The sequence below is a fragment of the Delphinapterus leucas genome, chromosome 1 (genome assembly GCF_059928025.1).
Source record: "Delphinapterus leucas isolate spDelLeu-1000000601 "Yukka" chromosome 1, BTC_Dleu_Yukka2, whole genome shotgun sequence".
NCBI classification, from domain to species: domain Eukaryota; kingdom Metazoa; phylum Chordata; class Mammalia; order Artiodactyla; family Monodontidae; genus Delphinapterus; species Delphinapterus leucas.
Genome location: NC_143129.1, coordinates 167,846,674 through 167,872,754, shown reverse-complemented (window position 1 = coordinate 167,872,754; position 26,081 = coordinate 167,846,674). Strand labels below are relative to the sequence as shown.

The following is a 26,081-nucleotide window of genomic DNA, read 5'->3' as shown; positions in this document are numbered from 1 at the left end:
CTTCTGCGTTTTATATACAGTCCTTGGCCGTTATTCATAATCTAGCAATGACCGTCTTCATGCAAAAATTTCTTTACTTCAGCTGAATTATTTGAAGGAATGGGGGCTCTGGGAAAAAGGCAGGGAGCCCATATAATTTATCATCCAAACTGGGATACATCTAAGAGTAAAGGAAGATGCTATTAAGTTATGCCACACCTGGGACTGTCCTGGGCAAGTTGAGATATTGCCATACTTCCAAATTAATAATAATAGCTGATAACATATCGAATGTTCACTGGATGATAGGTAGGATTTAATTAACTTAGTCCTATTTACAGCCACATGAGGTAGATACAATCATTATCCCTATTTTACAGGGAAGTGAAATACAAGAGATATTAAGCAAACTGCTCAAGGTCGTTCAGGTAGTAAGTGAAGGAGCTGGGGTCTGAACATAAGCAGCCAGACTTCTGGACCTAAATTCTTAGCAACACCCGCACCGTGGGTAAAACGACCAATTCTCAATGCCACTACTCTATAAATTTCAACTCAACACCACCACTGGGTATTATGAATTTATACATTTTAAAAAACTAACAATATACCACCCTACATTAGTTTTATTTTTGCATTTCTGTGATTAATAGCTAGCATTTGTGCCTGGAACCATTCTAGGCTTTTTATATAAAAATGCATTCATTTCTCACAATAACTCTGAGTAGAAATGAGTATTTCTCCCATTTTATAGTTGAGGAATATGAAGTGCAAGAGGAAAGTAAGTTGCTGGAGTAAAATAACTGATAAGTGGCAGAGCTGGGATTCCACCCAGGCAGGTGAGCTCCAAAGTCCTGCTCTGAAGGCTCCCTTGACTTCCTGGGAAATTGGCTCGACTCCTCTCCTTTGCTGAGAGGGAAACTGCCAAACACACAGAAGTATAAAACCAACTGAGGAGGCTGGCTAGGCTCCATTTTAACCCCAAGTTTGAAAGCCTCTCTAGTTTCTACCCAGAATGTTCAATCCTAACTCTCAGAATACTGGAGTCACTCCTTCAGAGGACAGCCCTGTTGGCAGACACTCAGTAAGGGCCTGCTGTAATACTGACAACCAACACAGTGTACTAGAAAAAATACCAGCATATGTTTTAGTCTCAGCTCTTCTGCTACGACCAACTGTGCGAATTAACGTTTTCTGGATCTTATCTTTGTTCGCTAAGGACTGTTGAGAGCACATGAAAAAAAGAAAAAAGATTCACTTTGTTATAAAGCAGAAACTAACACACCATTGTAAAGCAATTATACTCCAATAAAGATGTAAAAAAAAAAGAAAAAAAAAAGATGTAAAAGTGCTTTGATAAGTTACTACTTTTTGCTGAACCTAAACATACTCACTCATTTTGCTAGAGATGACTTGTTTAATGATGGACTTAAAATGAGAAGTGAGATAGGAAACTCTGAGCAACCTTTACATTTGCCCTCCTAAGACCATCCAGGTTAAGGCACGCTCAATAAGGTTTTTCTCTTTTGAGATTAAAAACCAACACCATTTTCAAAAAACGAGCTGTGATCAGTACACTGCATGGCCAGTACACCACAGGACTGTACTTTTTGACATTAAAACTCTTTCAGGACAAATATTCAATGAAAAACAAATCTTAGAAAAGAACATGGGTCAGATAGTCATTTTCACCAATGCGGCTCTACAATGGAAGCTGACACAAACTTGCATATTACAACTAATACTGCAGGAAACTGCCGGCTGCCGTTTTTCCTTTATTAGGGAGAAACTACATTGTTACCTCTCTGTAACACTCTCTACAGAGGAAAATTTCACAGAACATAGGTTGTCCTTAGCATGCTGGCCCCATAACATACAGTAGCAGTGAGATTCCAGTGTCTTTTGTGTTCCTATGGAAACTTTAATTGGAAAATCTCCAAATGCTTTGGGAAAGTTTTCTCTGTGTGCCTGGGCCTGCATAAAATAACCTCTTTCCTTAACTCAACTTTAACTCCTGCCCAACTGTAACCCAGAAGGTTAACAGGGCCCAAACCTTTAGGTCTTGCCAGCTGCACCGACTTGACAAATTCTCCACAATAAGTCTGTATTCTGTGCGGGTAGGAGGGCCATATTTATCTCGGCCACTTCTTCTATAACCATATCCACCTTTGGAAGGTTCAAATAGATGAGATTACTTCAGTGGAGGAAAAAGAAAAAATGATACAGCACATATTCCCCTTAAATATACCATCTACCCCCACCCCAAAGAGTATATATTTTAACTCTACCCCCACCCTTAATTCTAATCTAGATTTAAAAAGGAGCAATCAGCTAACATGAAAATTTAATTTAATTTACAAAGTTGTAAGTATGTATATTCATTAATATTTATATTTAAAATTAACATGCATAAATTAAAAACTATCAACAATTTAACAATAACCAAATTACTAAATCAGTTACTGGTGTTACTCACAGTGATTAAAGTTTCTGTGAACATTTTATACGAAAAAAAGATTTTCAGGCACCTATTTCAGTTTAATCTCATCTGTGTCTAACCCTTGGGATCCTCACCACCCAGGTCTAATGGGGAAAGGTTGCGGTCGTCACATGGCTTCCTGTTTTTGGTCAGCCAAGGGCCACAATGGTTCAAAGAGCCACGCATGGAAAGGTAACCCAAGGTCAGCAAATGGAACAGGCAGTCATCTTAGCCTCAAAGGATTCTTTTAATTAAAACATTGAGGTCTTTGTTAAATCTATGTTAAACAATTGCATTACAGAGAAAAAAAACAACAACACAAACACACATCATTAAACATAATTATAAAGTGTTAAAACAAGAAATTTATGTCATTAATTTAATTACAATTAAACATTATTAAAGATGTTTATTTGCAATTTTACATTTAAAAAGATACATACATTTTATAAAACAAATGGCTTAAATATCAATACATTTCAATGTAACATTAATTAATTAACTACTTTAAAGATTAACATTTAATAACAGAGGCATGTCACTGATACAAATGCCCTTTAAATGCTTACTGCGTCCAGAACCGTAACTGCCATCCCGTCGCGGGCCGCGGGCATGCTCAACAATTACTCGCTCACCACAAAGGTCTTTGCCATTCAGCTCATAAACCGCATCATCTGCGTCTCGCAGATCATCAAACTCCACAAACCCGTATCTAGAAGAAAGCAAACAAAGTCCTGGCTGGCACCCTTCTGACACCCAGCTCCACTAACATTAAAGAGAAAGCAATGAGGTTCATGCTTAGCACAGGTTAGGTGGGTTTTGCAAACTACGGACCAGCTTTCTCTTCCCTTTAGCAGACACCACTCAGCTTTGTGCCCACAGGCACTGCAAGAGGGCAGGGAGACTTTTGAAGGCTGACTCCTGTCTTTCTAATAGGAGGCTGGCTAAATATACAGAGACCACTTCTTCTGTTCCCCAGGTAGCTGGTGGCAACTGCAAAGACCTCCACAGGGATACTTGGTATAAGGTATTAAAATACATAATTCTACAAGATTGAATATTTGCTCTTTCAAGTCACATAAAAACTCATTTTTTTTTTTAGCTTTAGCCCCAAAGTGGTATCTTAGAGAACAATTAGACCTACATTTAGGCACTGTGTCTTAACTGTTAAATCATGTTTGGAATAACAAACCAGGTTAAAAAAAAAAAAAAAATCACAGTACCTTGACTCTCCTCAGTGAAAGAAAAAATTTTTTTTAAAGTTCCCGTTTCTCTACCTAAACAAATAAGTCACAAGTGCATTAACTATTCTAGAAACTACCAGTGAAAAAAATCTGGAGCTATTCTCTTCCTCATGATATTCCAAATTCATTTCCATGAGGTTTTAGGTAGGCTGGAATTCTCTAAAATCTATAAACAAACTGTGCAAACTTCTTTTACACAGTAGTGCTAGGAATTTCCCAGCAAACAGGTTTGGTGGTTTAACATATATCCAAAAGAAAACAACCCCCTACCCCAATCCTATTAATGCCTGCTGAAGAGTACAAATTATAAAACTAAAAGGCAAAATTTGTAAGATATTTATAAGCAAGGTTAAACAAACGCCCTATCAACTGTTATCAAGAAACTTTTAGTTTGCTCTGATGTGGCTGTGAAAAGTCTAGCTTTGTGAGCACTGCCTATACCTACAAACTAAAGCCATCTTAATCATACAAGTTACAAGCAGCATCTTTAAACTCTAACAGAGCTATGTATATAGGCAGATACTGACTACCGTTTCCCTCTGGGTTTACACCTACTGGAACTAAAAACAGGTTACAAGACTTGCCAGAAGCTTATCCAGCCTGACCAAAATTATTCCGGTTTCTTTAGCATGTAATGCTGTACTCAGCAACATGTTAAGTGAGAGAACTCAGAATTGAGGAATTCCTCCTTTGCTAAAGATTAAAGAGTTTCTAGCAAACAAGAGTCTCTCAAGGTGACAATGTACAGCTAAAAACTTTGGAGGGTTCTTTATGCTGAAATGTCTATGAGTGGCATTCAAACTTTAAGAGGCACTGAATCTCAACTCCATTAAAGAAAAGAAACACAGAAACACCCAGTGTTTAATGGGAAATGTTCTGCAATAACACAATTCAGAAGACACCTGGCTCAACTTATGGGTTATGAAATCTTTAAAACATGGTTTCACACTTCCGTAAGCTGGAATTGCCGAGCAGCGTAATAAGAATGATTTTGACCATGATTGTCATATTTGGCAAAGTAAAGCCTCTCCAAATCAATACCTTCCTATGTTAAAAAGTGCTTTATGATCATTAAAAATCTTTAATAGATAAAATATATTGCAGGTACTTTTTTCTTTCCTAAATAGAGTGAGTCATCAGGAAAGCTATACTATCATTTTTAGAGACAAAATAAATAAAAAAGAGCTAATAAAAAAATCAAATCTAACTACTTTCTGCTTTGGTTTATTCCTAAATAGATCATAAAATACCTCCTGCCCCCAAGAGTACCTTCCTTAATTTAGTTGTCAAGATTGGTTACAGGTCTGCTTTGTCCACCTGCCCAGATACCAAGTATAGAGGGATGAGAGAAAACATCCAACATGGGCATGATAAAATGGCCTCCATGCCCCTCTAAGAGTTCACACTGCCTTGGCACCATTCAGTGCCCCTAACTCATCTGATGTGATGTCATAAGGACAACGCTGACTCCCGAGGATTAAATAAAGAAGTCACAGAACACCCCATTTTCCTCAACAAGCAAGTTACTTAGCCACATTTTGGGGATATCCTAGTAACTTATTAAAACAGCTGACTTAAGATCAAATTTATTTCACAGAAAAATCTTGGCTACTACTCTGTGAAAAGCCACAAAATCTATTTGGAACATTTTAGTGTCAAAATCCAGTCCAAGGATTAAATCAGGAACCTGACTGTCACTTCCCTCTGTCACTGACATGCTGGGTGGGCCTGGAAGACTAAACCAAATATACTCCTGCACCATAAACCATACCTGACAGGATTCCTGTTCTGAGAGCAAAGTAAAGACCAGATCAGTGTGTGGTCGTTTCTACCACATCACTGTTTATTTAGATCAGTTTTACTGCAAGAATTACTTCACTCGGTAAGTAACTGGAGTAATTGGTAAGTAAGTGGAGTGAATGGGTTCCCCAATTAAGGCAGGAAGACTAGATAGCAACAATAAAATGGTACTTAATATTTATTAAGTAATCTCTATGTACTAAACAATGTTATCTTATTTAATAATCACAATACCCAAGAGCCAGGTACTGTTATCTGTTTTACAGATGAGGAAACTGAGGCACATCGCATTAAACAATGTGCATAATAAAACAGCAAAGCTGACATTCAAAGCCTGTGGCATGACTCCAGAACTCTACCTAAAACTGGAGCAGCAGGAACTGGCCTGGGTTCTAGTCCTGGTTCTGCAATAAACCAACTCTGAAAAGCACATTTAAATCATTTTATTTCTCTGGATCCTAGTTTATCCGTGAAATGAGGGAGCTATACTACGTATCTCTGAGGTTTCTCCTAACATCAAAAGTATGACAGTTAAAATGAAAATTAGTCTTCCTCTGGCTTAACAATGGGATGAAATTTTAGTTTTATTTAAATAGTTTAACTGTCTCTGAATTAAATTCTAGTGCCTTTAAGAAAGCAAAGCTCTTCCTGGTAACATGGGAGAATCTTTCTAAATCGATCTTAACATCCCTTTGTGCTTTAATCTCCTCTCCCAAAAAGTACTCTCCTTTTGAATCATTTGTCAAAGGAGGGATATAAAATACACGCATTCATGTGTGCACACACTATGTTTTGGCATGTGTGTATTTATGTAGACATATCTCTGGTGTGACCTGTAGATAAGCCTTACAAACATAACCCAGCAGATAAATTTCTCAATTCTAGCTGCAGACACCCCTCCTCTTCTCTATTAAAAACAACCATCTTTCAGTAATTCTAGTATGAGAATGAAGAAGATGAAGGAATTCAGGAGAATGAATCTACGACAAATTAATAAATCCCTCTAAGGTAGGGACTGACAAAAACCAAACCAAACCAAAACCCCACCAATATGCCTCCTCTGGCTTGACTCCCAGATGTTGTATCTTTCAACCTTTCTCTCTACACCTATGTGAAAGAACAAAAAGCATGGCCTATTAAATGTAAATTTTTTCAATTAAAAGAAAAACTCCTTTCTTGAATGTTTCTCTGCGATTGCCTTTTCCCACTCTTTTCCTCTAGATCGCATTTAATCCCAACAAATTTAGTCAAAAAATGATGGCCGAGGAATTACTGCCATTTTCTAAGAAAAGTGGGCACCATGATTCTTACCAACTATAGGTAGGTATTCTGGATACCACAAACAAAAGCCACGTTGAATTACGTGGGCTGTTCTAAACTTTAGTCCATTCTTATACCACTGCCAATTGTGCTGGTCTTCCTCATTCAACAGCTGATGTACTGCTCAGACTATCAGTCAGAACTCTGAAATTCTAGAACTGGAATGACATGTTTTTAAAACTAAAGTACTCCAAGACTTCAATTTTCAAAATGTTAATCACACTTTTTCACCCAAGAAAAATTACCACCTGAGGTTGTGTTGTTGCTGAATAGTCTTCCCTTGATCTAATAACCTACACCAATGGTCCCAAATACCACGCTGTATGTCCTACTAAAGAGGCTGGGGAGTCTATCTCACCCCTCCAGAAATGGCTTAGGGCCATCTCCGTCTTCCAAACATCTTCACTGAACAGGGCATGACTAAGGGGGTGCACACCACCAGCTGACTGACGGGGCGTGGGGACGAGGAGCGAGGGAAAGCAAGCCTCCATGCGTGTGCCTGCTGTCACCCGCCAGTACTGCTTACCGCCGGGGCACGCCTTGGATGTTCTCTCTATAAGAAAAATTTGCCCCTTTCCACGGTGGATCTCTGCTCACCTTTGTCCTAAAACTGTGCCACATGCTTTTCTTTGTATGTGGACATGACAGTCCTCAGCCAACCATCAGCAGGATGTGAGTTTTGTTTTCCCAATGTGGTGAGCCATTCCCACATTCACTCATTTTCCTTGCAAGAACCGAACCTCTCCATGGCTGGTCAGGATTAGGGATGTTGCTGTAGCCAAGGAAAAATTTTCATCTGTTGAAGTTAACCCATGGGGTGGCTTGAACCCTGAAACTAGGGTCAACAGCAATGTACTTTAAGGGCAGAGCCCTTAAATCTACCCTGAAAGAAACGGCATTCAGTGAACAGGAATCAAACAGCTCTCTTTCAAAGCACTCAGTGTTGATCCTAGGCTTCAGCCAGCTTGTGTTATGAGGTGAAAAAAGTTAGGGCACACTAACAGGATAGTAATAAAAAATGGAAGTTCTCGCTCTCTGCATAAAGTGCTTGGTAAACTGCAGAAAGACACTTCTGCAACCAACTCTCTAGTGCTCAGGTGAGGCCAACTCAGAGAATGCTTGTGAGTGACAACCATGTAAGTGCCCCCGATTCCAAAGGTCTGCAAAATTCCAGGGAAGCAGTGGTCAGGCCCTCCAAGTAGAATTAACCAATATCACATTCACTGCTCTGAGTCACGGATTATGGTTGCAATTTGACTATCCCAGTAACCGAGGGTTGTTTATAACCCACCACTAGGAGCTCCTACCACACGAAGTGGGTTCCTGAGATCCTTTTGATCCTGAGACAGGAAGGAGGCTGCTCTGGGCATTCCGGCCTCCCTCTCTTTGGCCTCAGGAGGGAGGGCCATCACGGCCACCCGTGGAAGGTGGATGACTTACCCGTGCTCACTGAGTGGCAGAGCTGGGGTGCGGCTTCAGGGCTCACCAGTACCCAGTCTGGGGCTCTTTTCGCGTCGGCAAACTGGCAGTTCCCGCACACCAAGGGCTCTTTGCTTAGAGCTAGTGTGGATTCCTGGTCTGCAAACGTTGGCCACAGCTCAGTCTGCACTTGATCTTTCCCCACCTTCAAAGAAGAAAACCTACCTCATGATTCCTCTCTTCTCGGTCCCCTGACCACCTGATTCACTCCTAAAAACACTGTCATTGCCTTTGGCTGTTCTTCTCTGGTTGCCCACTTAGTGCACTGTCTAGTTTTACAGTGTGCTCTTTCTGCTGGGCCCCCAGGGCGGTCTCTTCCTGTGTGATCACCTTCCTTCGTTCAAGAATATGGCTATTTTTACTTAGTCAACTTGTCTCTTTAAATGTAGTGGGGAAAGTCTGCTGCTTTATCATTCTTTTGCTCAGAGGTCTATACTGACTCCTAAAGATCTTTGTTGATGCCATTCTCTAAACCTGGAATGCCTTGATTATGCAAGGTGAATCACAGCAACCATCTTCCATAGACTTGAGAATTCTCTTTCATGAAGTCTCAGAAACTTGCCGGACTCTAAGCATTTTAGCACTGTCTTTAGCATTAGCACTTCTACTCAATTTTATGTTTTACATGATAATGTTTTGTTGACCTTTCAAGCCTTGTTCTTTTTCGTTTGTGCTTATCCTCTCATTTGATTATGAGCTCTTTAATATTAACAAAGGCTAATATTTAGAAGAGTGCCTGGCACACAGTAAATAATTCATCTATAATATTTCATTCATTCCTCATATCATATGCGAAGAATGCACTACTACTACTACTATTACTCCCATTTTACAATGAGAAAAATGAGACTGGGAGAGGCTAAGCAACTGGCTTGTAGTCAAGGCGCTCCTAAGCGGTATAGCTGGATTAGAACCCAGGTCCATCTGACTCCAAAACCCAAGCTCTTAACCACAAGGTCACAGTGCCTTTGTAAAGGCAGCTGTTTCTTTTCTCCCACAGTCCTGAGCACAATCCTTTGAAATTCAACAAATGCTGCTGCTTGACTTGATAATCTAACCTTAGATAAGCCAGGCTGTATTAACGTTTTTTGATACAGCTGGGTCAATTCTCCAGAGGAAAAAAGAAATTGATCTTGGGGCAGGTGAAGCACCCCTAAGCTTGGAGTATGTGACAACCAGGTTACTTTCACTCGTCTTTTGGTTCCCATTAGCCAGTGTCAGCCATCTGGTCCTTCCGAAAACATGTGTGGGTTCAGAACATAACAGACTAGAAGAATAGAGGAAAAATAAGATTATTCTGTGCAATCCCCATTCTGGAGGCCCCATATTAACCCCTGGAATCTGTCTTTGGTTTTAAGGCTCAGCAAAAATTAGACCAGCATAGAGATGATGGAAGGTTTGGCCTAGAGGTGGTAGATGTGAATGGATATTGACAGTATTATGTATTTAAGAATGCATTTAATTAGTTTTGTAAGGAATGGTGACCGGGACCAAAAAATATAAGCATGAATGGTGTGGGAAAAAAATGGATGAGAAATCAAAGAATGCTATAAAGTTTACAGACTTCCAATTATACAAAGATTATGGCAGCAACCAGAAAACTACTTTGCAGATGACAGCCATCTATGATCTGATTTAACTCCAAACCACTATTAACATGACTACTCTAGCCCACCAGGACTCTTTCCCTTTTCAAAATCCTTTACAATAATGTTCACAACTCTGAGATTTACTGATAATCTCATAGATGAAGAAATGAACGCTTACAGCAGTTAAGTAAAGGCTACCCAACACCTGGGATTCTTCAACCCTAGGTCCTAACCTAAAATCAACACTCCAACACCATGTTCTACTATCTCCACACCAGTGGAAAGAAGTGGTCCACAGAGCAAACAGTTTGAGAAACACAAGCTCTAGCACAGAAAATCAGTTACATCAAATTATATGCTGTGGAAGACAAATGCCCACATGAATATTGGCATCTTATGAGAAATATTAAATGGCAAGAAATACCACTTCTGCATCTGGTGTGTACTAGTAAGCTGTGAACATCCTCTAAGCTAATAGTGGAACCAAACCTGCATGTCAGTTATCAAAATTTTAACACCAGTCTAGGAAAACAGAGAAAGATAACAAATCATTAAGAAAATACCAGCCCATCTCTGAAGGAATATTCACATACTGGAGTGAGGAAAAGAGAACAGAAACAATCATTATTCTAAAAACTAAGTGATAATACAAAATTCCTTCAGAAAGCAGGAGGAAGAGAGGAATCTGTACCCAATTTCAAATCTAGTCTTACTTTGTAACTGGTCTATGGGCCTATTTGCCATTTTGTTTCAACTATCCAAAAGCCTTTCAAAAATGAACTAAGCAAATTCACTTTTACTAGGCTGCTACCATATTTCTATCCTATAAAATGGGACCACCCGCAGGAAGCAACATACGTGCAAATAGTTTGTGGATCAAACTATCACAACCATAACCCCTCTGTCATAATGAAGTGTTTCACTGTGACCTTTTAAAGTCAACAGGGCTGCTTTCCTTAAAGGGGAGCAAACATAATCATACCCGTGTACATTTCAATTTTCTGACACTTATCCACACTAAGGGTAAATGAAATTAAAAGGTCTCACAAGAAAAGAGATCAACTATTCCCCGATGACACACTAAAGCTCATGAAGACTCAATCACAAATTAAAAACAATTTAAAAACAACTCAAGAGATGAAAGTCATATTGCTAATTTAGAATAAAACTCCTAGAACGTAAGATAGAATCACTGTTACTTGTAGTTAATGAAGTAAAGGTGTACACTCAGCAGACAACACTACCTGATTCCACACCAAAGCTACAAACAAAACCAGTTTGTACTTACCTCTAAAACCACACTATAGGCAGGGTAACAGGTGTTAAAGCCTCTTAGAAATTATGCCTCTTGGGACCATCTCGGCTGTTTCCATGTCCCTCATAACCACCCCACAGTCCCTGTTTCTTTTTCTTTTTGGTTAAAGATGCCACTCCCCATGCTATTTCTTGGGGATGCCCTTCCCTTGAAAATCAGTCATTTAATTCACTTTATATTTTAATGGATGTTTCAAATTCCTTAAACATTAATGGATCAATAGCTTCATTTCATCCACATGAAATAACTTTTCTCAAAGTCAGTTCATCTGGTCTGTGGCTCCTGATCCCTCACCCAAGCCTCCTGCTCACCTCTTTCACTCCTGACGGCTGAATTCAAACCTCCCTCCTCCAGTTTCCCCCTCTCTAGGCCTTGGAGGTCTGTGTTCATGGAGGCCCCCATCTGGCATCCAGGAACAAGACACGGTTGGGGCCCTGGCGGAGGGCCCTTTAAGTGGCTCTTCAGGCATCATGTGCAGTTCCAGGACCTCTAGACTTTCATCTCAACACACAGGAAAGGTCATGTAGGGCATTTCCTCAAAATACAGGTGTGCAAGTCCAGGGCACAATCCATCCCTCACCTTCAGGATACTCCAAGACCAGACAGCCCTAGCTATGACAACAGGACAGAGACTGTTCACTGCATTTACTTGCATAGATCCTACCCTGGTCAGCCATCACAAAGCTGATACCATCCTTCAGCTCTGCAAAGAGTAGCCTGAGGAGAATCAGTAGCAGTCTCTGTCTGGGGCCAACGTCATAAAAAAAATAGCACCTGTCTCACTTTTGGCAGTAACTTGGCAGCTTGTTGGAAGCCTCTGCAGAGAGACTAAGGACTTCAGGCTGTGGAACCTGAACTACCTTCTCACCCTTGGAGGCAAGCCCCAAAGGATAGGAATGAATCGTCTGGAAGGAAACAGCACGAGAGCAACTTTGGCTGACACCACCCATGCTCTATCTGGTATGTAAATAAGAAAGATCTTCAGTTTCCGGAGCTGTCAATAACTCATTTTGTAACCTTGGCCCTGTCATTTAATCCCCCGTGCCTCAGTTTCCCCGTCAGTACAAACTAGAGACAACACTTATTTTAAAATTTCAGTGTTAGCTTACAAACTTATAAATACCACCCCCAATAGTATTCTCTCAGATGCTTGGAGCACCTTTCTTCCGAGGATCTCAAAATACAATTTGCGGGCTTCTCTGGTGGCGCAGTGGTTGAGAGTCCACCTGCCGATGCAGGGGACATGGGTTCACGCCCCGGTCCGGGAGGATCCCACATGCCATGGAGCGGCTGGGCCCGTGAGCCATGGCCGCTGAGCCTGCGCGTCTGGAGCCTGTGCTCCGCAACGGGAGAGGCCACAGCAGTGAGAGGCCTGTGTACCGCAAAAAAAACAACAAAAAACAACAACAACAAAAAACCAATTTGCTGTTTAGGTTACTTCGATGTATCCAAAAATACCATGAACCCAAACCACATTTTATCTAGTCTACATCCTGTGCCTACCTTTTAAGAAGGAAAAAATACTTCACGTGGCCCTTTTATTCATGATACATCAATAAGGAAGGGAGGAGCAAGCTATTAAACTGAGGAATAGGGATTTTAAATGACTTGGCCAAGTAATTACAGATGATGTTTATTCTTATCACAAACTGACTGGGAAACCAGGAACAAGGAGTGGAAGTCTCAAGCCAGGGCAGTTTAAGGTGGTAACATTTGGTCAAACCGCAGCACGGTATGGTTTCTTGGCAATGACTTTTCAAAATGACAGAAATTTAAAAATTACCCATGGCTTAAGAAAAAAAGTAACATACCTAATATATTTTGGGGGGAGGTATGTTGACCTCAGCAAGAGACTTCAGTACAAAAACAACTTGGTCACATTTGTAAGTTACATTCGATACTATGAATAAAACAATGACAGAATGCTACTTAATCCACAGCCCTGTTTCTCATGATTTCTTATTTGTTTAAGAAAAAAGTTCTTGGTTAAAACACCTGAAACCATTTCACCTGTTAAATTAGCAAAGACTCTAAACAGTACGGCCGGCTCAGTGGTGACGAGGCTGCCATGATGGGCGTGCTCATGCACTGCTGGTATAAGTGTAACTGGCACAGCTTCGCAGGACATTTGGCTATATGCATCAAGAGCTTTCAAAGTGTTCACTCCTACTGTGACACATGAATTTTACTTCATAGAATCCGTCCTAAGGAATGACTAAAATGCAAACAAAGTTTTTTGCACGTGATATCCATCACAAGGTTATACAGAACAGCAAGAATTGAGAGACAGCCTAGGAGGAATGGTTGGGTAAATCATGATATAGCCATACAATGGATTTTATGCAGCCCTAAATGATGTTTATGAGAAAGATTTTAATGTAACAGAAAAAATATATGAGAAAAATTAAGCAGAAAAAGTGGGACATAAAATTGCACATAAGACCTTGTCTATGTTAAAAGGATTCTTAATGATACCTCTTTTCTACTTTCTGCTGTTGGTATTGTCTAAATTATCTACAATGCACCTGTATTTATTTTCTAATCAGTCAAAAAGTTATTTTCTATAAAAAGTTCTTGAACCTGTTATGCTTGGTAGGCTAAACAGATAAGGCTTAAAGGCTGCAAGACAACTTCCTAATATATATTTTTAGACATTCTAATTAAAAAGTCATAATATTAAAAAATTATGATCAAGAGTAGTTGAGAATTCAGAAAAATAGGAACTCTTAAATACGGCAGGTGAAAATATAAACAAATACCATGGAAACCAAAAGGTAGCAAAAGTTAAAAATGTGTACACTCAGCTCTCCATATCCTGGGTTGGTTGAACCCGTGGGTGTGGAGGGATGACTATGGGACTTGGGCATCCGTAGACTCGGGTATCTGCAGTGGGTCCTGGAACCAATCCTGTGATTATACTGAGGGACAGCTATATACACTCTGACTCCAAAGTCCATTTTCGGGAATCTGCCCTAAGATTTACATAAAGGGTATTTGCCACAGCGTTATATACGTGTAAAATAGTGGAAAACCAAAGACAACCTCAGTGTCTTGCAACATGGTTTTGCTTATGTACATTAAATAGTATTTATATGTGGGAATACTATGTAGCCCTTAAGAATTAGGTTGTGGGAGAACACTTAACGACAAAAGGATCAGGTAGAAGCTGGTTACAAGACAGAACGTACAGTACGAATCCAATGTGAAAAAGGGGGGCGGGGAGGCTTAAGAAGTGCATACACCTGTGTGCGGAAAAAGACAAAGTCTCAAAGTGCAGGTACTGTCATCTTTCATTTTTTGTCCTCTATAAAAAAATGTACAATAAATATGTAAAATTTTTATAATCAGAAATAAATACATACTATTTTGAAATGTTACACAGATTAAGTATGGGCTTTTTTCTTTTTTTTTTGGCCACACCATGCAGCTTGCAGGATCTTAGTTCCCTGACCCGGGATTGAACCTGGGTCCTCAGCAGTGAAAGCAGAGAGTCCTAACCACTGGACTGTCAGGGAGTTCCCAAGAATGGGCTTTTAATACTAAACTACCAGTTCAATTAACCAGAAACCAATAACCTGGAACATCAATTATATTTCCCTTATTGCCTCTTTAAAAGACAAGAAGAAAAACAAGCTCGCATCAAGGATTCAGTCAAAAGAGAAAATCTCTTTGGAGGTTCTGGGGTTGGCAGAGATTCATCCCAGTATCTCAGGCCTAACAGCGCCCTACAGTGCTCAGGGACAAAAAGAACAACGACTTGACTCACTGAAAGCCATAACATATTTAAAATATTAACTAAGGGGTATCTTCTACTTGAAGGAATTTAAAACAGAGGGTGAAAACAAAAAACTTCTTGGTAATACTTAGATATCATGAAAATCCAACTACACAGACCAGGACATCCCTGAAAATTCTGGCTGTTCACAATTTCACTGTCTGTAATATGAAACAAAGGTTCTGAAATTTATAGCCAAGTTTCCCTGGAGAGCTTTAATTCACACATTTAACCAACTAAAACAAAAAACCAAAACCCCCCCAAACCCTCAATGGTTTGGGGGTTTACCTGTCCAGCTACTAGGCAAAAATAATCTTAGGATGTGATATGTTTCATTCATTGACTAAAATATGGCAAAATTAAAATATAAAGATCTGAGACCAAAACCACAATATTTTGTGGCAAAAGTACTGTACTTAAAAAAAAAATCTACATTTTACATGAAAAAAAGTGATTTACTAATAAAAAAGAAAGCTCACAGAATTCACAAATAATCAAAGACAGCAAAAGTTACCACAGAGTTGGAAGGCTGTAAACACAGCTGCTAATATTGTTGCTTCCTTGGCCCCTGGCCCACCGTGGCTCTTGCTGGCGTTAGTGTGGCACATACAAATGGAGGAGACCAGAGGGGATCTGGAGTGGCCTATGCTGTCGTGGGAGATTTATGTCATGTTCGTGGTGCCAAACTAAACCATCCTTCCAGGAGTTCTCTAAAACTAAAGCAATCTAGATTAGGGTTACCTGGTACAATAAAAGCAGGCAATACACCACTGCATACATCTCCCTTCTCCTAATCCCAAGAGGGTCCATAAAATGTTCTCCTGGATACTAAATCTCCTTTGGAGAGCTCATCTGCTGCCTCATTTGGTCAACTTTCTATTATACCACTGCTTTATGCCTACTTAATTAATTCAGAACTTTACCTACAACCCTTCAGCTCAATATAGCTACTGTCTACTGATAAATCTCACTTCTACAAATTTGAACTCTTCAGCAATTCTTCAAAGCCCTAACCATCCAAAATCTTTTGAGTTTCAGTTACTAATAATCACAATCCAGATATGTTAAAAAGGCTTCTCAAGGGGCTCTACTATCCTTCCTATGTTTCCAGGACTATAAGCTTACACATGTTGCTAAATTATGCCATCCTTTCAAACTCCTCTGTGCTACTGCCATCTAATCCAGTCAATTGCTTGAAATACATCTATATACCATTGGTCCTTTGTTCAGAAGTCATTTTCCTCTGCAATGATTCCTGAATGCTACCAGGAGGTGCACCTGTTTGGTGACTGTCACACCTGCCTTCAAATCCCTAAAATGACTTCCCATTCTTCATTCCCTTGACTTTCAATCACAGATTTCATGCATATCATGGTTTAGCAGCACAACTGTAAAAATGAATAGTTCCCCAAGAGACCCACGTATTTAGGGTCCTGGAAGGATCGATCGATTCTTCCTCTTAGATCACCATTTCTCAGGTTGCTCATTTATTCCCTCCAGAGCATTTGAACTCCTATCCATGATTTTGAATGTCTAGTGTAAAATCTTACAGTTGTTTCTGATTTATGTTGTTAAACTTCTAGATCATTCATGAGACTCAATCCAAGCTAGACTGTTTATTATATCTCAAAATTCTTCCTTATTCTACCATCACCAGTTATGACATACACTATTCCCAGACACTTCAAGCCCCAGTCAATCCACACTTCAAAGCCTATTTCAGACAAACCATTCCAAGTTTCACTTCGTGAGTTTAAATTGAGAGCAAGCATTGCTTAACTCAAAGTGTATGTTATAACCACAAGCACTTAATTCACTCAAGGGCAGAACTGTTTTTCTGCCTCCTCCCTTCATTTAGCACAGTAGAGGCATCTTGTCGGTTATCAACATATTTGTTCCATTAATTAGCTTTCCTATTAACATCAACATCATTTCCTGCTATCACTTGAGTAACCTTAGAGAACAGACCTCACCAAATACGCTTCGTGTTACTAAACACTTAAGCTAAGATGTCTCCTTATGATCAAGGTCAAATCCCTTTGATTATAGCTACCATTTACAGCTATGAGCCAAATGTTTTACAACTATTATCTCTAATCTTTTTCCTGGTGGATGAGGAAACTCAGAATCAGAGAAGTAACTTGCCCATAGGTAGTAAGTGGTGAAGCTACGATTTGACCCAGGCCTGTTTGCTTTCAAAACCCATGCTTTCCCCACAAAATTTACTGTCAACTTAATTGGGCTCTGAAGAAAACTGGGAGTTTGAACTTGATTGTTCAGACATATGATATGTATCACAAGAACAACCCCCTGCCCACTTTATCTAGTATGTTTAAGAATGAAAGCTCTATTGAACAAAATGAGTAACTTCCTAAACCTTCTACTCTAAAAGAAATCAGCATTCATAATAAACACTTGATGGAGGACATTTTCCTTAGTAAGAAGGTGATCCTTCCTAACAATCAATTTGAAATGACTTGTTAAAATTTTAAACTCAGCCAACAGTTTGAGTACATTGTAGCTTCCAATTTTTCTCAAATGCTCAACCTAGGTATCTTTTATAACTTCTCAAGTGTTAGTTGCTAGTATTACATTGGGGAGTAAACTCTAGCTATATCAGACCTGTTGCAAAGTAGATCTTAAAAAAAAAAAAAAAGCCAAGAGTTCTTCTAACAGCCAAGGTTTAGTACCCTAAAATGCTTCCCCCACTCCTTTTATTTTTTTATATCCATGTCTTTGAAGTCCTACCTAACATTTCCCGGTTCTCACAGTTTTCCCCGTAGAATATCTTCTCCAGGGCTGACTCCTCATGCTTCCCCTGAAACTTGTAGCCCCTGCGGGCCCTGCTCTACCAAAGTAGATTAGGTAACAGACCATACCCGGGTGGGTAGTAAGTTAGCAATTTCCTAAACTGTAGGTCTCCGTCTACATCAACTAGTTGACTAGTCACGGTGGCCACTATTCTCTAACAAATTCTACAACGACAAAACAATTTTTTGACAAGTTGGAGAACGGAAACCCCAGCATGGAAACTCTGTACGCAGTCTTGAAGATAGCAGGCTAAGACTTTAATTTACCCTTGTAGAGGGAACGGTGAAGGCTTTCAGCACCGCAAGCCGATACTTTCGAAACCGTCCCTAGACTACTCAAACTAGTCTCCCGCCCAAAAAAGTGTAGCACATGGCAAGTCTATAAAGGGCGTCCCTTCAGAGCTCCAGTCCCCGGGAGAGATGCGTTGTGACCATCTGATCCATTAGACTGGGGAAGAGGTGAAAAGGGAGGAGGAAATCTGTTTCCAGCAGCCCTCAGAGCGGGAAAGGTCGGTCTCTACTGAAGATGAACCAGGCTCCGGCTCCAGCGCCTGGGAAGGAAAAACCCAGGCCTCCCCGGAGCCCTGGAGCTGTGCCCTCCCTCCCAGCGCCCCAATCCCACTCAGGTTTTCCTTCTTCCCGTCCCACTCAGAGCCTCACCATCGCTCCCATTATCCCTCCACCACCCCCACCCGCGCAGGCGCAGTGGGAACCGGGGCCTACCCGCGCCCCCGAGGCGCCGCGACTATGGCGGAGCCGGAGCAGGCCGGCAGCTCCGCGCGGGGTAGGCGTCCCACTCCCGTCCCCGCGGCCTCCCCGCCACCGCCGGGGCCCCGTCCCCACCCGGCAGGCCCCTCTTCCGTCCTCCTCACCCGTTCTTCAGATCCACCTCCAGGATCTTCCCGTAGCCCTTAAAGAAGCGCTCCACATCGCGCTCCCGGGCCTGGTAGCTCAGGCGGCCGATGTACACCCGTGGCATCCCGGCAACAGCTTCGGCGGCGGCGGCTTGGCCCGGCCCCAGCCCCCCTAGGCGGCGGCCGGCGAAGCGAAAGCGCGGCGACGGCGGCGGCGGCAACGGGCGGGCGGCGGGACGGACGCAGCCGAACCCGGCGACGTACGCGAGCACGCAGCTCGCGAGCACGCGCCTCCAGCCTCCCCCGCCCTTCCCGCAAGAGGAGGGTAACGGAAGGGAGCGCGCGTTCGCTTCCCGCCCGGCCGGGGCTTGCCGGGGGGCGCGCCGGCGCGGGGCGGGGCCAGGTGATCGACAGGCGGCGCGGGCGGTGCGGGGGCCTTCAGTCTCCGGGCACGTTCTCTCGCGAGCTTGGCGCGCAGCGCCTGCGCCGCCCTCCGTAGCCCGTTGGCTTTCCTCCTTCCCCCCGGAAGTGTCCACATCACTCCCATAGCTCTTCGAATATTTCTGCTTTTGTCCTTTGATCCGGGAGTGGTTTCGACTTTAGAGTAGATTTGGAATTAAACCTGGCTTCTAACCGTCTAAGTGTCTGACCTTGGTGTCGTTACGCGCCTCCCTTTTGAGCCTCGTTTGTCTTCTCTGTAAAAGGGGGATAGTAATTCCAGCTTTCCAGCGTTGTTTTGAGAATTATAGGCGTACTGTCCCCAGCACATCTTAAGTGCCCAATAAAGTAACGCCAATATTACTTTAAAAATAGGATGACTTGCTTCAGTGGAAGCATTGTGGAAAGTGGAGAAGGCTGGAACTTTGGAGCTAGATTAGGCTTGGCACTGGCTAAATTAACTGGACCAACTTAACCTATTTTCTTTTAAATCTCTTTTCTAGCTTGTAAAATTAGAATAATTTATCCCATCTCAATGGACTACAGGGTAACTAAAAGTATATGTGGAAGGGTTTGGAACAGTATCTGGAACATGGTAGGAGCTCGATAAATATTGGCTCCCTTCTCACTAACCCAGTTTACCTGGAACCACAAAGGAGTTTTCTTTGCTGTTTTTACTTTAAAAATTATATGTTGAACGGATAATTCATTAACTGGTTTAAATGATATACAGTGAAACGTCTTCCCATCTCTGTCCTCTGGCGGCCTAGAGGCAGACAATATAATCTGTTTCTTAAATGTCCTTTCAGAGGTTTTACACATGTAAAGCAAATGGTGGTGTTGTACTATACATACAGTTCTGCACTAAGTATAATTTGAAAATCATTCCATTAGAGTACAAAAGGAGCTTCCTCAGGACTATTTTATGGCTCATAATATGCCATTTTATACACAGTAATTTCTTTAATCAGTGCCCTAGGAAAGGACGTTGAGATAGATTGAAACCTTTTGTTTTAACAGCTTCACTGAGTAACTTTGTATATATACATATATGTAGGATCTATTCCTAGAAGTAGAATAGCTGGGTCAAAGGGTGTGGGCAAACATAGTTCTGATAGATATTGCTCAATTTTCCACAAGCACCTGTTTTTCCATCTCCTCATCAACACGTTATGAAACTTTATGATCGTTGTCAATCTGATAGCTGAAAAATGGTATCTTGGGATAATTTAATTTGCAGTTATGTTGAGTGGAGTGAGCCTCGTATGTTTAAGACACATATTTTCCTTTGTTTACATTTTTTGCCCATTGTTCTTATTCATAGAAGCTATCTATGTATTAGGAAAATTAGCTCTTTGTCAAATGAGTTGCAAATATTTTTTCCCAGTGTGTCATGCAAAAACATTGTATGTTTATGGGATCAAATTTATCCTTTATTTTTCTTTGATTCTGGATTATGTGTTGTAGTTTGAAAGGCCTTCCTCACTCTGAGGTTAAAAAAAATTTTTTTTTTAAAAACCCTCCCCTGGACACTTCCCGGTGGTCCAGTGGCGAAGACTCTGCGCTCCCAATGCAGGGGGCCCAGGTTCGATCCCTGGTCAGGAAACTAGATCCCACATGCATGCCACAACTAAGAGTTTGCATGCCACAACTAAAGATTCCGCATGCCGCAGCTAAGATGTGGTGCAGATAGATAGATAAATAAATCCACGATGCAAGGAAGATCCCGCATGCTGCAACTAAAAAAAGATCCCTCGTGCTGCAAATAAAACCGGGCGTAGCCAAACAAACAAAACCTCCCATGGTTTATTCTGTTACTTTAAAAACTGATTTTTATGCTGCAGTCCTGATCCGTTTGGTATTTTGTAAAGTGTGAGGATCATAGTACCTATATTATGAAGAACCAGTGCTAAACTTGGCTGTTAAATAACCTGCTCAACCCATTGTACGGATGGGAAAGAACCCTACCCACCGAAATACCCGTCTCCAAAACCTGCTCCTCTTCTGGAGCTTGCTAACTCAGGGAGTGGCACCTCCCTCCAGGAAGGTGCCAAAGTTCCACCTTCACGCACCTCATTCACTCTGTCTTGTTGATTCTTCCTTCTAAAGATTAACGAATCCACTCACTTCACTCCCACTTAACTAAGCCAGTTCAGGCCTTGTCATATTGTTCACACATCAGGGCTTTAACATGCTGCTCCCCCTGCCTGCAACATGGCTGACTTCTCATTCAGGACTCAGACCTTCCTTGCCCACCTTCTCTCAAGTACTCCCCGTCACTATGATATCACTTTATTTTTTCTTTCACAGCACTTGCTACACTCTGTAATTACCTCATTTATTCACTTGTTCACTGTCTTTCGCCTCCACTAGAATGTAAGCTTCCTGGTATCATGGGCCACGATTTTTGGCTTCTGCTGTAAACCTGGCACTTCTGACAGTGCTTTTCACATATCGGGTGTTCAAACTATTTACCAAATTAATAAGTGAATGAGTTCTCACCTGGATTACTTCAGTGGCCTCCTGCTTCTTTTTCTCATGCTTCCCCGTGAGACACAGACTCAGGGAAATTCTGAGTGACGTGTCAATTATTACTGAACAAAATCAAGGAGTCCTGAGTAAAGAGGGAGCTCAAAGGCCAGCTGTGGGGCCAGAGGAACTGGGGTTGCCTGGCATGCTGACCAAACAGGGTCAGGGGACCTGGCTTCTGGTGCCAGCTTGCTTCCTGGTATGTGACCTTGAGCAGCTCACTTCCTCTCTCAGCATCTTCCTCTTCTGAAAAGTGGTGATATTAAAACCTCAGTGACACAGGGAAGTTGTAAAAATCAAATGCAGGTAGGTGTGGAAGTGCCCGTACACTGTAAAGGGTCAGGGACATAGGGCAACCTTTCTTCCCTCTCAGAGGGTGCTAACTCACCTGCGGGTGGGCCCTCTGTCTTCCCAGGATCTTCCTGCCTTCAGATGCAGGCAGATGCTGTGCCAGGACTGAGTTTCTCTTCTTCCACCATTTCCTCCAGCTGCCCAAGCTGGGCCCAGCGTCCTACCCAGGGCATGGTACCTGCCAATAAGCATGGGGCTGGCGGGAGCTGCTGACAGCTTCCAGGTACCAGGGCAGAGATGCCTGGCACACACAGGTTAATGCAAGAACCTCTTTCTTCTGGGCATCAGTTTTTTCCCTGAGGAAAGCAGGGTTAATTGGTGTCCCAAGACACCAGACAGTCATCAATATTATGACAGTGGCTGTAGGCAGTTGAAGGGTGGATGATTCCAGAAGACAACAGGGAGAGCCAGTCATGAAGCCTCAGGGCTTCAGGTGCACCCAAGCTTTGGTTTAGGAGGTCATGCCTGTTTGTCCTCCTTTGATCTCCTGGAGCCAGAGTTCCTCCTTCAGCCACTTAAAAAGTATATTGTTTACTTAGTGGGCCAGAAGAGCTGTCCCAACTCCACAGAGAGATTATTCAGCCTGAAAATTAAAAACAATCTCCTGTACTTGTTAAGTAGGGAAGCGATGATCCATCTTAAGTCAGATTCCCTTTTGACATTGTTTTGCCTCAGGCTCCTTTCCTCTGCTGGCCTCATTAAATGTTGATAATCCCTATGTGGTCTTCAAAATTTAGGGAGACTTTACTTATCTGGGAATTTCTTATTATCTCTTTCTTTAGCGCCTCCCTTCTCCAAATTGTCCCCCCAGATTGCTGCCAGAGGGATTTTTCTGAATCACAGTTCTGATCTTCTGGCTCAGAAATCTTTTGTTCCCTACTGCCAGTAGGGTGAAGTCCAAATTCCTTAGCTGGGAATCACACACTGCCACAATTCAGACTGTGATTTTGTGAAATTTTCAGCTTCACATGGATTGATAGGATTTCAATATAAATTAAATCATAGAATATGTATCGTTTATGATTAGGTTCAGAGAAAGCCCAAACACTAGGGGCTTAAATAACACAGGAGCTTATTTCTCAAGTCCTCAGGTGGGCAGTCACCGTTTCTGGGTCTCAGGGACCCAGGCTCCTTTGATCTTGTTGCTGTCCCACTCTCAACATGGTCAAAGATGGCTGTGCAAATTCCATGTTTCTATCCCAGCCAGGAGGAAGGTGAAAGGGGAAGGAAAGGGTACAGGATGGATGCCAGCTATATTTTAAAGAGGTTCCTAAGAAATGGACACCTAGAACCTCTGCTTACATCACACGGGCCAGATCTTGTCAGCTGCAAGGGAGGCAGGGAAACACTGTTTATTCCAGCTCACCATGTGCCCGCCTAAGAGTCATCAGTTTTTGTTTTTTTTTGCGGTACGCGGGCCTCTCACTGTTCTGGCCTCTCCCGTTGCGGAGCACAGGCTCCGGACGCGCAGGCTCAGCGGCCATGGCTCACGGGCCCAGCCGCTCCGCGGCACGTGGGATCTTCCTGGACCGGGGCACGAACCCGTGTCCCCTGCATCGGCAGGTGGACTCTCAACCACGGCGCCACCAGGGAAGCCCCATCAGTTTTAATTCTTAGCAATAGAATGGTTATTTGGGGAAAACGAGAAGCTTCTGACATAAATGTTCTGCCTCTATAACTTAGCCTGGTCCCTTAGTCTGTAATGCTTGTCTCCCTCCCCTGCCTGAGAAAATATTATCATCCTTTAAAGCCCAACGTCAGCTCCAGCTCCAGGGACTTCCCTGGCGGTCCAGTGGTTAAGACTCTGTGCTCCCAATGCAGGCGCCATGATTTCGATCCCTGTTCGGGGAACTAACATCCCTCATGCCAAACGGAGCAGACAAAAAAAAAAAAAAAAAAAAATCAGCTCCAGACCCCCAGAGGTACTATTCCCGGGACACTCTGCACACCCCCGAAGTCTCTAACCGTGATGTGGTGCTATGAACCTTCCTCCCACCTGTCTGCCCACTGAGTCTCTACCAGGGGCCCGATCCTTCTCCATGGCTGCAGGCTCATCACATCCCCTAAGCCCAACCTTGTGGAGTCCCCCTGCAGAACCTAATCCTACCGTGCACTCCTGTAGGCTTTGGGCAGCCTCCCACTCCCTCTCAGACTTTCTGCACTTTCCCCCATTGACCAACTGCACAAATCACCCATCCCACTAACCTTGAGGATACAGAACGGGAGGGACTTGGGTGAGCTGCGGCTGATTCTGAGCCCAGGTGTACAAGGTGGCAAATCTTACCCAGAGGGCACCTGTAGACCTTTCCCAGCCCCAGGATGAAGCCGAGTCCTTTTCTCCAGAGGACACACGAGATGCTCCCGAAGACAAGAGGATGATGCCGGGGCCCAGGTATGTGCTGGCATGTAACTAGCCTTCAGGGCCAGTTTTCCACATCACTCCACTGCCTAAAATCCCTCAGTGCCTCCCCCATGTCTTGGGGGCAAGTCCTGAGCCTTCCTGCTCTGACTGCTGCCCACTGCTCCCATCTCAGTCTTTCATACTCCCCCCACGTCCTAGGCAGCAGCTCTACTTGCCTGTGGGCAGTTCCCCGACTGCTAGGCTCTCCAGGTCTGCCAGACTCTCACGAGTGCTGTTGGCTTTGCTTGGTACACCTTCTCCTGCTGGGCCTTAAGATTGGCTGTGACCATACTTCCTCTGGGAGGCCTTCCTTAAACCCTCAGGCAGAGCTGCTGTGCCGCCACGGCCCTCCGAACACCTCCGTATCAGCGGCCTCATGAGTATGCTGTGCACTAACCAGGCTTAGCTACTTGCGGGCCAGCCCCACGTCACTCACGGGCAGCCCTGGCCTCAGGCACATGCTAGGCTCTCAGTAAGTCCCCCCGCAGCGAGGCTCTAGAGCTCAGTGACAGAGGGCCAGGTGATGAGGGAGACACCCCAAAGCCTCTGGTTCTTTGCTTTGAGTGGATCATGAAACGAACACCAAAAACTCACATAGTGTCCAACTCTTCTCTTTGTCTGAATAAAGCTACTCATTTTTCAGGGCCCACTTTCAAGCTTCACCTCAGGGAGGCCTAGGACAGGACCTTGGTTAGGCGCTCACAGCACCTCACGCGTGTCTTCTTTTGCACACTCATCACTATGGTAACTGTCGTGGGACCAGTGGTTTGATGCGGGGTTTCTCAACAGCGGCACTGTGGACATTTGGGCTGGATAAGCCCTTGCCGAGGGAGGCTGTGCTGTGCACTGTGCACTGTAGCAGCATCACTGACCTCTATTCACTAGGCACTAGTAGCACCCCCTCAATTATGATAACCGCAGTGTCCCCTGGGAGTAAAATGAGCTCAGGCTGAGAACCATTGGTGTAACATCTATCTCCCCAGTTAGAATGGAAGTTCCATGAGGATGGTCCAGGCACCTGAGACCCCGTTTCCTTGGTTTCTCGGCCTGGCATTCACTCCTCTGTGGAGCTGATCCTCCCCCTGTCCCAGCTTGAGCCGAAGGCCACCTGAGAATGAGTCAAACCTTCCTTTTTAGAAGATTCTCCTCTGTGGGCTTGGAGGGCTTGAGGGCAGAGATCTGTTTTACTGGCTTTTGTACCTGCCAGCCCCGCCAAGGCTTTGCTTTCAGGGCGGTCAGGAAGTGATGGCTGGAGGACAGGTGGAGGGTGGGCAAGGGGGGCTTCTAGTGCTGGGAGATGGCAAGGGATGGTCCTTCTTATTAGGGGTGACTTCTATTGGTTTTTGTTTGTTTGTTTTTTTAAGAAGTTCGGACTTTATTCGATACCCGGAGGCTGGCCCCAGGGAAAGCCTTGGCTGGCCTCCCAATTCTCCACCTCAGAAGTGACAGCGGGGAGAGGAGCAGCCTGCGGAAGGCGGAGGGGCCCCAAGTGGGGGGCCCGAAACCAGTCCTGCTGGTCCATCTCCCCTCCTACTTGGCTCCGGCTCCTCTGGGATTATCACATCACATGGTGAGGATCTGCTTGGAAGACACGAAAGGCTGCATGGACGCTTCTAAGGCACGCTGGTAGTCCTGCAGTGGGACCTCGGAGCAGGCAGGGGCCGTGAGCTGGCCTCGGTGGATGAGATCGCACAGCGTGAGGATCAGCTCCTTGAACTGGT

The 26,081-nt window shown here is 43.2% G+C and overlaps 2 protein-coding genes across 2 annotated transcripts in view; both read right to left on the bottom strand.

Annotated features, from left to right (window-relative positions):
* The window catches only part of SRSF4 (serine and arginine rich splicing factor 4), a 25,878-nt gene extending 6,734 nt beyond the window's left edge, over positions 1-19,144 (bottom strand). The window contains exons 1-3 of the mRNA XM_022551710.3: positions 18,660-19,144; positions 3,025-3,167; positions 2,030-2,142 (exon numbers count right to left, since the gene is read on the bottom strand). Of these exons, the coding sequence (XP_022407418.1) occupies positions 2,030-2,142; positions 3,025-3,167; positions 18,660-18,766 (363 nt within the window). The 5' untranslated portion in view covers positions 18,767-19,144. The remainder of the gene's footprint in view (positions 1-2,029; positions 2,143-3,024; positions 3,168-18,659) is intronic.
* Positions 19,140-26,081, bottom strand: part of MECR (mitochondrial trans-2-enoyl-CoA reductase) — a 37,353-nt gene continuing 30,411 nt past the window's right edge. Inside the window, exon 10 of the mRNA XM_022551972.3 lies at positions 19,140-26,081. Within this exon, the coding sequence (XP_022407680.3) occupies positions 25,924-26,081 (158 nt within the window). The 3' untranslated portion in view covers positions 19,140-25,923.